General features: G+C 32.3%; 2 protein-coding genes across 11 annotated transcripts in view; one reads left to right on the top strand and one right to left on the bottom strand.

Annotated features, from left to right (window-relative positions):
- The first annotated feature begins 189 nt into the window (after window positions 1-189).
- On the top strand, window positions 190-2,597 carry LOC105251197 (serine--tRNA ligase, cytoplasmic). Its single transcript, XM_011257793.3, has 5 exons — window positions 190-651; window positions 754-1,038; window positions 1,101-1,322; window positions 1,416-1,672; window positions 1,751-2,597. Exons 1-5 carry the CDS (start codon window positions 190-192, stop codon window positions 2,004-2,006), a joined length of 1,482 nt encoding a protein of 493 aa, XP_011256095.1. The 3' UTR covers window positions 2,007-2,597.
- Window positions 2,598-7,725: 5,128 nt separating this feature from the next.
- Window positions 7,726-12,599, bottom strand: part of LOC105251195 (putative transcription factor capicua) — a 41,277-nt gene continuing 36,403 nt past the window's right edge. For all 10 annotated transcript variants that reach the window (XM_011257786.3, XM_025406888.1, XM_025406889.1 and 7 more), the window contains 10 exons: window positions 12,017-12,436; window positions 11,563-11,878; window positions 11,127-11,440; window positions 10,378-10,609; window positions 10,071-10,295; window positions 9,688-9,960; window positions 9,006-9,192; window positions 8,702-8,910; window positions 8,139-8,612; window positions 7,726-8,038 (listed from right to left, as the gene is read on the bottom strand). In XM_011257786.3, coding sequence (XP_011256088.1) covers window positions 7,968-8,038; window positions 8,139-8,612; window positions 8,702-8,910; window positions 9,006-9,192; window positions 9,688-9,960; window positions 10,071-10,295; window positions 10,378-10,609; window positions 11,127-11,440; window positions 11,563-11,878; window positions 12,017-12,436 — 2,721 coding nt within the window. In that variant the 3' untranslated portion in view covers window positions 7,726-7,967. The remainder of the gene's footprint in view (window positions 8,039-8,138; window positions 8,613-8,701; window positions 8,911-9,005; window positions 9,193-9,687; window positions 9,961-10,070; window positions 10,296-10,377; window positions 10,610-11,126; window positions 11,441-11,562; window positions 11,879-12,016; window positions 12,437-12,599) is intronic.

Below are 12,599 nucleotides of genomic sequence, written 5' to 3'. Positions count from 1 at the left end.
TCGAGATTAGTCACGTGGGGCAATGACGTATTCGCACATGCGCAGAAAGTCTCGCCGGTGGGGGTTTTCTCACGCGATCTTTTCTCGTATCTCGTATCCTCATTGACAGTTCGACTCCGAAGATAACCGGCTTTAACACGTGCCTCCACGTGTCCAAGACCCTATTTATTTGACCGAAAACCGTGAACAATGGTTTTGGATCTGGACCTTTTCCGCAAAGACAAGGGTTTCGATCCGGAGAAGATCCGGGAGAACCAGAGGAAACGTTTCAAAGATGTGCAGCTGGTGGATACCGTGATCGAAAAGGATAAACGTTGGCGACAGCTGCGGCATTGCGCCGATAATTTTAATAAGCTCAAAAACTTGTGTAGCAAGGAGATTGGCGAGAAAATGAAGAAGAAGGAGCCACTTGGTGATGTCGACGATGTACCTCGAGCAATCTCTGATAATCTGGCTGATTTGACCTCCGAAAGTCTGAAAACATTGACAGTGGTGCAGATCAAGAAGATACGTAGTCTCATTGATGATGCAATACAGAAAAACGACGAAAGTCTGAAAACGACTGAATTAGAAAGGAATAATGCTCTTAGAGAAGTAGGAAATCATCTACACGAATCTGTACCTGTTAGCAATGACGAGGAAGAGAACAAAGTATGATTAATGTCTCTTATCGATGAATGTCTCTTATTTGAATTATATATATTTAATTTTAACTATATAAAATTGTTTTTTAATTTTAACGTCTTATCTTAGGTAGAAAGAACTTGGGGGGATTGCACCGAGAGGAAAACATACTCTCATGTCGATTTGATTCATATGATTGCTGGAATGGATGGTGAACGTGGAACAGGAGTGTCCGGTGGACGAGGTTACTTCCTTACTGGACCGGCAGTGTTTCTGCAACAAGCATTAATACAATTAGCGTTAAGAAAATTATTTAAAAGAGATTACGTACCTCTTTATGCTCCATTTATTATGCGAAAAGATGCGATGCAAGAAGTAGCGCAACTTTCTCAGTTTGATGAGGAATTATACAAGGTACTTGTGTTTTTATATAAAGATTTTAATTACAATTATAATTATAATTTTTTTCCTATTAGGTCATTGGTAAAGGTAGCGAACGTAACGAGGACAAGGAAATGGAGGAAAAATATCTCATTGCTACCTCGGAACAGCCAATAGCAGCTTTTCATAGAGGTGAATGGATAGCTGAAAATGTTTTACCGATAAAATATGCCGGTATCTCTACTTGCTTCAGACAAGAAGTTGGTTCTCATGGACGAGATACTAGAGGTATTTTTAGGGTACATCAATTTGAAAAGGTACTTGGGGCTAAAGAGAATTAATTACTTGCATTAAATAAAACATAATACATAGTATATACATATACATGTTCATTATTTTGTTATTTATAGGTAGAACAGTTTTGTCTTACCTCACCTTACAATAATAAATCTTGGGAGATGATGGAAGAAATGATTTCCAATGCGGAAGAATTTTATCAGGCCTTAGAAATTCCTTATCGCATAGTTAATATTGTATCTGGTGCATTGAATCATGCAGCTTCCAAGAAGCTGGATCTGGAGGCCTGGTTTCCTGGATCTGGTGCATTCCGTGAACTCGTATCGTGCAGTAACTGCTTGGATTACCAAGCAAGAAGATTACTAGTAAGGTTAGTGTATTAAATAATATATAAATTGCTAATAATAATTAATATATAAGAATTTTATAAAACTTGTTTAATCCATAGATATGGTCAAACCAAAAAAATGAACGCTACGACGGATTATGTTCATATGTTGAACGCGACAATGTGCGCAGTAACACGCGTAATTTGTGCAATTTTAGAAGTACATCAAACAGAAACTGGCATCAGGGTGCCAAAAATACTGGCGGAATACATGCCCTCCAAATACGAAAGCGAGATTCCGTTTGTAAAACCTGCGCCGATTGACGAGATTGAAACGAAAAAACAGAAAAAGCAAAAGGAAAATGTATCAAAGTAAAATAGTACGACTACGACTATTAAATATGGCAATGAAGCAAGTAGGACTGTCTATCTACAGATCTTATTTATTGCATTCTTAAATTGCATTTTTTTTAAATCCATTGCGATCTAATTAAATCGCATAGATGTAATGATCAGTTAAGAAAATATATACACAAATGCTTTCAATTTTTCTCAATATCAAGATCTCTTCATGTATCTCATTATATACCTCTTCTCCTCGGCCATGAAAAAAAATTTCTTCTGGCCAATTGTATCTGGAGACAAATATTGTTTGGATATTTGGCAATTTTTGTCCCCAAATATTGAAAACCTTTATCGCTCAAACAGGCATGTATCTCTTAACGATCATGTTAAGCTTAGAACATTTGGCGATTGTCAACACAGATTACAACATTTTATTTGATAACACTTGTTCAATATTTCATAATCAGACATCAGTATATAATATATATGATTCTGTAATATTTATACATTTGATGAAGAATATTTTTTTCGTATATTTCATATGTTTTTATATCTGAAATCAATAATGTGCTCTAAGAATCTCTTGCTTTTTGTTTATACAATTATGTCAGTATCATTAATACTAATGTACAGAGGCCATTAAAGTATCTTCCCAAGAATAATGCACTTCAGTGTATATATAAAAACAAAAGGAAAAAAATTACTTTTTAACGCGCTTGGCTAACAAGTTATCATTTCTTTCTGTCCATAATTATATATATTTATCAGAAAAAAGCACATGCCAACTCTATAAAACTAATTGCAATGTATGTTATATCATTAATAATAATACTTTGGCCAGGCGTTGGATAATTCACCACTGTGTGCTCTTTCTATCTTATAATAAAATATACTTTACATTGTTACGAGCAAATTTTTTTTATATAATTACACATTTCATAGAGTAAATTATCACTGTTTGTAGCAATGTGCCTCTCGCTAAAATAATGTAATAATAATTTTGTCCAATTTCACACACATCGGTCGTAATATGTACTGCTTATGACTTATTACTGTGAGCAGAGATATAACTTTAATGCGAAATTATAGAATGCGAGAAATATGGAAATGTTCGAGAAGAAAGTTGACAATGTGACATTATACAATTATGCCAAGGAATTAATTTATATATGCGAGAAAAATTAATTTTTAATAAAAATGTATCGATTTTTCCACAAGCTTTTCGAATTTTTATCAAAGAGATTATAAATCTATTTTTTATACAATAAACTTATTTCTATTAATCAAACGTGAAATTCAATTTCATGTTGAATACAATTATAAATGAAACATTACTATGATCAATTTTGAAATAAATGTATCAATCAAATTTTTTCGCCGTAACGTAAATGTCACAGTGTCGTGCGATTAATTTTTTCTCATCTTCACTTTTTGCTCTTTTCTCGCGAATTATTCTCTAGAAAAAGTAAACGCATCTCTACATCAAAACGGCCGAGCGCCGATAATTTGGTCCAACAACTGGTTCTCGTGTGTAAAGGCGTCAGTGTTAAAATCTGCCAATCGTCATCGATTTATCCGCACAAAACGTATTCGTACATATTCATACAGTGTATATGCCGAAACAATCTTTATGAATAATATTCCGAGATATTGATACAGGCACAATGGTAAAATCATTAAATAAACAATTGCTTAATATGAAAAAAAATCCTTTCGAGAGATAATTTCTCTTTAATATAATCTCGTATCTATCTATGATATATCTCTATACGTCTCGCGCAAGTATATCGAGATTATTAGATATTGAACATATCAACACGCAATATGTATATATTATACTTTTCAACATAATTCAACGCAATTCTATAGAACTTTTTTACTAGTATATCCATACAAATTTATATTTGAGAATATACATACATGTATATTGCTTTGCAACATTGAAAAGAATTATACACACAAGAAGTTTCGGTCAATCACGCCTGAGGATTTAAAGAGCGGATTATCTATCTTATTGGATTGGTGCAGATTTTAATGCTTCAGCCAAATATATATATATATATATATATATATATATATATATATATACACATATACACATATATATGTTTTTTATAATACATATAATATATGCTATGATGTCATATATATGCGATTGCGTTTAATAATTTTTTATACATTTATATATATATATGTATATTTGTGTGTGTATATATATTACACATGTAATGAAATATATACTCCACACGCGTTTATATGCACGTATACATCGCGTACAATGTGTCGATGTGAAGTTTCTTTACTGCACAGTTACATATAGAGAGTCATTGTTTCTTCGACTTCTATATTATTTTACTTTTGTATGCTAATATTTTCCATAACATTAATCTTGACTGAGAGAGAGATATATATATATAATTACATAACAGTTTTAAAAATATTTTAAAATGAAACAAGAAAAATAATAGAATAATGAATATTAAATGTATTGCGACTATAAAGCATAATAAAAGTACGTCTAACGCAAATAATAAAAAAATGAATAGTGTAAAGAGAAGAGCGCTCGATTTTTTTAGTGCATATTCGTTTATACATCGAGGAAAAAAGAGGAAGGGGAGAAACACGCGCAGGAAGTTATGTGGTGAAGAAATAGTCGGTAGAGTAGCTGCCACTTTTACTTTACTTCTGTTTTTTCTAGATCACAGTCACATTCATGGCTGCTAAATCACGGAACGTATTTCATCACCATGTGAAATAAAAGGGGAAGAAGATATATCAAAGCTTTTTTAAGAATCTTATAAATACTGGAAAATAGTTTGCTAGTTTACGCAAGTACAAAATATATTTTTAATTATCTCTTTCAGATGGGCTAGTGCGAGAGATATTCAAATCCTGTTTAGATCCTGTTTCATCTAAAACTAAGAATAATGTATATATGTGTCTCAAACATTTACCGTTTCCTTACGAAGAATGGAACGTATATAAATGAGCACTTGAGTAATTTGTTGCGAACAGATGTTTGACAAATTTGATAGATTCTGCATAGAACAGATCTTGTAGGCATGTAACATATAAATATATAATAAGAACGAGACGCACATATGTAGCACACACACACACACATATGCACGCTTGCGCGCACACGCACACTTGAGCATTCGTATATTTAAAATATATGATAAAATATCCTCTTTCTTAAAAAATTCTGAATTTTCTGAATTTTGAATTTCGAATCTCGTGGACCAAGCACTTTATTAAGTTCAGCCGAATTAAATAAAAACGATCTTGTACATATTTCACAACATGCGACATAAATGACACACGTATATGTAATTCTAGAATATTTTTACAATTATACAATATCCTTTGATTGCTATGCAACCATTAACCATTTTAAAACGTATTAAAATGGCTTGCATTTGAAAATAATTCTCACACATTGGCAGAATAGACACTTAAGAGATTAAATAATTAGAAATTTGACGAAAATATTACAAAACAGGATCAACCCAGGCTTTAAGTGTCCCTCTTCTTATACTACCGTTTGCCACTAGTGCACTTAACGTTTGATAAAAAATAATAAATCAAGAGACGAGAGATAAGAGGATGATAATATAATTGTATTATATACAAACAATAATATATCCTAACACTTTGTAGGAAAGGATTAACTTTGGAGAAGGGTGGGAGGACCGTCCCGAGCACAAGAGTCCACTACAGATAAAGGCCCATAATCTGCAATTATTCTAAACTTAATTCCGCCTGCGCTTTTTTGTGTATAATTATAATTCTACAAATTACAATAGCATATATTCTATCATCTTCTTTATACATGCTACGTTTATATATAAATAAATATACATATTTATATATAAAGTTAGCACATTATATGTATTCTATTTACAAAATATGTAGAATAGACATGTATCTCGTATTCTAACTACAGTATACGTGCCGTGGCGCGAGACTTATCGAGACCTGTCAAAGTGCGCTTTTTTTATATTACTAATTACATAATCTATTTTACAGCCAAATTCAACAATCTTTGCTGAAATTCAACACGATAATTCTCGAAGATTTAATATAAAAAAAGAGGGAAACGTTGGATTACTAAAAAAAGGTGTTAAAATTGATGCAATATACTATATTTTTTATGTATAATAAAGAAAATATATAAATCAATTTAAAATATATATAACAACATTCCAACGATCCCATTTAACATAATGTACAAATTTATAAACAGTATAAATGTTTATATTTTCATAAAAATGCACGCGAATTCATTCTTAGTATATTGCTACTGTTAATAATTGTATAATTGTCATACTAAAAATTTATACCGATATTTCATATTCTATAACGAATACATTTTCTCCTCTCTTCATATAATATATGTTTTAAGTACTTGATGCGTGCAATAAAAATAATAATAAAATGGGTATTTGTCACGGCCAAAAAAAAAGGAAAAAAAAATATGACCTGCCTTATAAAAGCGCTTATATCTAGGGCCAAAAAAGAAAATAAAAATTAAAAAAAAAGAAATAAAGAAAAAGACCGTTTTTAAAATACTTATAAAATATGAAATAACGCGTTGAATTTCAGTAAAATTCTAAAAAAACAGTAGTATAAGTACTTTCAATAATATTGAAAACATATTACATATTATTTATATCAAGAATTATCTAACAATCATTCTTTCGCTAATTAGGGAATTATAGCGCATGCATTCCCTTTGTTTTGTCGCCGCACAATGGCACGATTTTTATCTCTTGTATTATAATATATATATATATATATGGTTCAAGAATACAGTGCTCTTACAGTTCTTCAGATAGAGAATTGTAGACATTTCACAACTGTTTAGATATTTTTTCTCTCAAGACATCATTTTATATTTACACGTGAAATAAACATCTCTCTGATGAATGATCTATTACATAAATTTTGTGCAGTTTATCGCAGTTTTTTCATTCTATAGAGAGAGTTTTTCGACCTATATAATATATACATATACATACATGCGTACATACATATATGTAAATATATATATATGTAAAGTATAACTAAAGTATATAAACTCTGATTTTATTTTATAATGTTCCATTAATTCTATATTCCATAATGCTTCCAATTACAATTTTCTCTCTCTCTCTCTCTCTTTCTCACTCTTCACTTCTCCTTCCTTATGAATTTTATTTCATATTTCAACAATACTTAACAATGGCTTAGGCCTTTTTTGAATCATGCTAGACGTATTGATATACAAACATCAATTACACAGGTTTAAAAGTTTCACAGTGAAATGCGAATTACAATTTTCAAATATAATAAAATACAATATCACATATATTTCTCATTATTTTCGTTTTCTTTGTAATTCTCGGATTTGTATTATAGTGCAGTATTGTCTTTTTCCGTTCCAAAGAATAAAATTCTTGTCTCGAAGATCGGATAAATTTAACACGTTTGTGTGTCTATTTCGCACTAGTATATTATTTTTAGATTCGTAAAGCCAAATTTATTACTAAATCATAAAATGTCTCGAAATATTGCAAACTATTAATTATTGAACATTTGCAATTCTCTTTGCTTTCTTATTTAATAAATTGAACGATTGAACACGAGTATCCGAATATACACTATCCTAAGAGAGCAATTGACAAATAATCATAAATTATTATATGAACAGTAATACATATATATATATATATATATATATATATATATATATATATATATGTACCTCAGTATTATATATAAAATCACTTGTATATCAATCACGTCTCGGCATGCTCATTAAATCAAGCCTGCAGCAGACTTGAAAATCTAAAATTGCACTAAAGCCTTTTGCAGTACTTTACAAGTTCTGAAGAGAGAGTGTGCACGACACTAACGACTTGTCTAGTAAATATTTAGCTCTTCAAAGGATAATAATGTATTCGTGTTGTGGAGTAAGGGGATGCATAGTATCACAGTTGGCACGTGGGTGCTAGCTACCACTACTACTGCTTACGGGCAGTGAATGTGGAGCTCCCATCGATGTTGGAGGAGCAGTTGGACCTAAACAAGCATCGGAAAAATATACAATTGCATTGTACACACACACACAAATCAATTTATAATAAATAAGAGAAAAACAGCTGAAATTTTTTATATTTACCAGTTACAACAGGTGAGGATTCAGAGATTGGCGATGGACTGACGAGATTATTAGCACTCGGCGTCGAATTGGCCTTCAATTTCTGCCTAACCTCTCGAATCTTTAGTTGCAAGCTCGTTTTAGTAGGAAATATATCTGCATGCTTGGCTTGAAACGTGGAAGTGGCTTGCGTGGATGGAAAGTAACCATGTTCTTGAAACAACTGCATGACCAGATTTCTCCGTTGCTCCAATGTCTTTCTATGACCACGCTCGTTCTCGCTTCTACCGATTCCTACAGTACTTCCGGCACCGCCTCCCGGAGTTTTTGGCGTTCGCGGAGAAGTAGCATCGACGTCCAATAAATCATTGTTAGCTCTATAAGCATCGACATTGAAATCCGGGCCAAAAAATGTGTTACCGGTTAATTTGACGCTTGAAGTAGACTTTGGAGTGGCTGATATCGATGTGTCCGAGTCGATTTCATCCTCATTCACTGTTCGAGGAGGGAAAAATTGAGATATACAGTAATATCATATACAAATCCGATCAAAATAATATAGAACGATTTAGCGTAATTATTACTTGTGGGCCTATGAGGTCCAGATTGTGCAGATTTCTTTCGATAATTTGGCATCTGCATAGATGTTTGTGAATGTAATCCGGAAGCGACACTAGTATGGCCAGATGAACCTGGATTGTTCATATTGATCGCACTCGGACTCTGTATATCCTCCGGTTTGAATTCTGGCAACGATGAGAACTTTTCTTGAAAGTTTACTTGTTCAAGAACTCTGTTGAAGAATTATGCATATTATCAAGTTTAATCTGATGCAGAACTTCCAATTAATATAACAGTTAATATAATATAGTGATTAAAAATATGTACCTGTCCATACCATCCTCTACGTTTTTCTTAAAAAAGGAGCCTTTTTTAGAAGAAGGAGAAGGAGAAATATGAGACTCTGCTATATTTTGCTCTGTTGTTTGAGATATATTGGTTTGTGGCCGATTATCGCAATGTTGAGACGTTGTCATTGGCCCATGGTCTCCTGTAGTGGATGCGGAAGGCATTGCTGCCAAAATGAAATAAATAGAAGAAAAGAAATAGAAACGAGAACTTAATAAAAATTCATCAAAATATATAAAATGTATGTTTAAAAACTATCAGAATATCAAAACTTGTTTGTTTTTAACTATAGATTTTTTAGCTCATTTAAAATTTTTTTCTAAAGAAAAACAATAAATAGCAAAACTATATTTTTTAATTGATTTTTGGATCTTATTCTTTCCATTTGATTTCATGATTCAAATTGTAAAAAAAAGGATTTCAAAGTCTTGTTTTCTTTGTCGCAATATAATTTCAATTTATGATTACACATAGATACAAAATTCAAACTTTTCATTAAGGAAATTTTTAATTCTTAATTAGTTAAAGAAAATGTCATTATATAAAAGAATATTTTGTAATGTTAACTTGTGTTATCTTGAAATCTCTTGTATGTCTATAGTATTAATACATTTACTGCTCTTTTGTATGAAAATTACAAGTTATGAGAATTATTATTTACCCATCGATTGTCTCCTTTGTAGTGGTGCTCGACCGAGTTGTGCCGGAGTTGGAGCAAGCATGAATGGGCCTTTATTTGGTCCCATATCATTACTTTGGCCTTCGTCGAACGTATATGATTTATTCGATTGCAGTTCACTGCTTCCGTGATTACTTTGAGATGTATGCGGCGTGTGCGGCGTGTGAGGCGTCGATGGTTGCTTGTGTTTCTCATTCGTCGCGGGAAGAACAATGTTTATGGTTTCCTTGTTATCTTCTGTTTTTATGTTACTGACTGTAACAAGAAAGAAGAAGCAATGATGAAAGTGCTGCATGTGATCGCGCAAAAGCGCGTAAAAGTATTTGCATATCTATGAAATAAATTCATACAAATAAAGATGTTACCATAAAACTGAGCGTGATTCGTAATAGTTTGTTGATTATCATTGAGATTATTGTTCTCAGACCCGGCGAGGCGAGCAATAGAATGGCCAGTCCCTCGACCATAAGTTGACGTAGTGGAATTTGTCGAGACGGGATAAGATTTGCTCACAATCACGCTTTGAATCTCCATCTTGTTATTGGGAACTAAATTTTGCATGGGTATAGAGTTGTTACGGCTACTGGCATCTATAAACAGATTACATATTTGTCACTTATTTATTATCAGACACTTTGGAAAAGAGCATGTGATAACAATTTATTTACTCACCAGAGATGGGTATTTGAAATCCACCGTACATGCTGGAGTGTGATGGTGTCGGATTAAGGTACTGCTGCGATCCCTGCTGCGGTTTGGAAACAGCCACCAAATCGTTATCGAGCAATGTTAGAGTGAACGGTGGTTGATGAGGAATAGTTGAAGTAAGGGGACGAAGAGTAGTGCCTAAAGACTGCAACGGCTGCTGTTGTTTCAACAGCGCCATCATTGGTTTCGATCCAATCTGTTAGTATTGTTAAACTTGTTACTTCATCTTCAAGTCTTTGAAGATCTTTAAGATCTTTGAAGATCTTTCGATATTTATTCAGAAAAGATATAGGCACCACTACTTTCTTAAACCAACTATTACACTAAAATAAAGTAATTTTGATATTGTTCAATAAAAAAAATAAAAATGTACAAAATAATTTGTATACATATATAAGTGTATGAAAATATAACATATGTAAAGAATAAAAAAAAAAAAGAGCACGAGAAATGTGAAGGAAGGAGATAAAAATAAATCCATAATATTTTTATTATTCTTGTTTAAATTTCTAAAGTCAATTTCTAGTAATGTGTCTGTAAAGTTTTAAACTTTTTGTAAATTATATTTATATTTATTCCGAATATTTGATAATATTCGATGCAAGGAATTATTGTTACTCTCAATCTGTATGTACACGCATAACAATTCAGTCATGCGATATTTATAGAATCTCTAATGACTAAAAATGGCTGTCCGCTTGTCTGATACTTACGGTATGTAATACCGGAGCTGCTGTAAATTTAGGCACGTTCCGTCCGTTTTCAGTGTGGATGCTTACAAGATTATTCACGCTATACTGAGTGCTGTACTGTTGTTCGCTCTTTACCGGTTCTGGCTTAATAACTTTTGGCGATATTGGCATAGTTATAAAAGCACCACCGGTAGGTTGAAACCCTGATACTCCTGTTGGATTGACAGGACTGTGATAAGGATAGGTACTTGACAAAACTGATACAGTACCGCCTTTATCCATGGAAGTATGATGATACTTTGTCGTAGATTCTATACCTGTTGAGGGTATCCTTGCTACATAAACATTAAGATTCATATTGTTAAATCTCCTATTATTAATCTCCAAGATTAATCTATTATTAACTTTTTACATATATAATTTTCACATACATTAGTTTATATAATTCGAAAAATACCTTTTATCGGTTTAGGTCTGCAGGTTATTTCCTGTTTAACGTTGATTACTTCTCTTTTTTGACCGCTCACAGGCGAGAATCGCGATTGATTAAAACACTTCTTTTCCACGTCCTCGTTATCTTGCACATCGTTATCGCTGTCTGTTAATTTATCCTTACACTTTAAATCTATTTCTGGTTGAGGATCTTCGCAAATCACCATCTGATCGTCATCTGATCCATTTGCATCGTCATCTTGCTTCATGTCGACTTCGGTATTTTCAACTTGCAAAGGAATCTCCGAAATGCGATGTTGTGTATGCGACTGATTTATAATCTGTCAGTTTAACAATTTTATTAATGGATATTTTTTTCTTAGCAAATAAATAAATAAAAAGAAAAAATCTTTCAAAATATGCTCACTATTACATTATTTATAACTATATATTATGATACATATTATGAGATTTCGTACCTCAATATTATTTGGAATTTCGTTATATGTATTAGTGATCGGAGTAGGCACTTCGTCGATAGACGTGAGCGCCAATGGATCATCTGAGGAGGAACCCTGAAGTGCATCCGTTTCTTCCCCTGTACTATTTAATTTTGTTCTTCCGATTTCGTTTCCCTTGAAGCTGGTCGTTGATGATTTCCGTCTGTCCTTGCTACACCATTTCCAGTCCGGATGCGCCTTAAAATGCGCTTCCTTCACTTCCGAAGCAAGTTCGTGATATTTTTGTTTCTCATCTTGTTTCAACGCATACCACCACTCTCCTAATATCTTGGACACTGTGCGATTATCTTGATTCGGATGACGTTGATGTACGAGAGCGCGATGTCGTTTTGAAAAAATCATAAAAGCGTTCATGGGCCGTCGTATTCTCTCTTTAGCCTGTAAAATTAAATGTGCATAATATCAATAAAAATAACAAAAATTTTATTGAATATAGTTTTCCTATTATTTTTTATTACATTATTATTATTATATTATTAAGAATCTAGAGAGCATTTAATCATTATCATATATGTATATATATATATGTATATATATATAT

Source organism: Camponotus floridanus, unplaced genomic scaffold (genome assembly GCF_003227725.1).
Source record: "Camponotus floridanus strain SB8 unplaced genomic scaffold, Cflo_v7.5 scaffold16, whole genome shotgun sequence".
Classification (NCBI taxonomy): domain Eukaryota; kingdom Metazoa; phylum Arthropoda; class Insecta; order Hymenoptera; family Formicidae; genus Camponotus; species Camponotus floridanus.
The sequence above is the reverse complement of the archived record's forward strand: the minus strand, read 5'-3'. Positions and strand labels throughout refer to the sequence as shown.

Bases quoted from the DNA above. Each gene is read 5' to 3' on its own strand.
- LOC105251197 (XM_011257793.3), top strand. From the start codon at position 190: ATGGTTTTGGATCTGGACCTTTTCCGCAAAGACAAGGGTTTCGATCCG. The intron at 1,039-1,100 runs GTACTTGTGTTT...TTTTCCTATTAG, and splicing joins TTGATGAGGAATTATACAAG to GTCATTGGTAAAGGTAGCGA. The intron at 1,673-1,750 runs GTTAGTGTATTA...TTTAATCCATAG, and splicing joins GCAAGAAGATTACTAGTAAG to ATATGGTCAAACCAAAAAAA.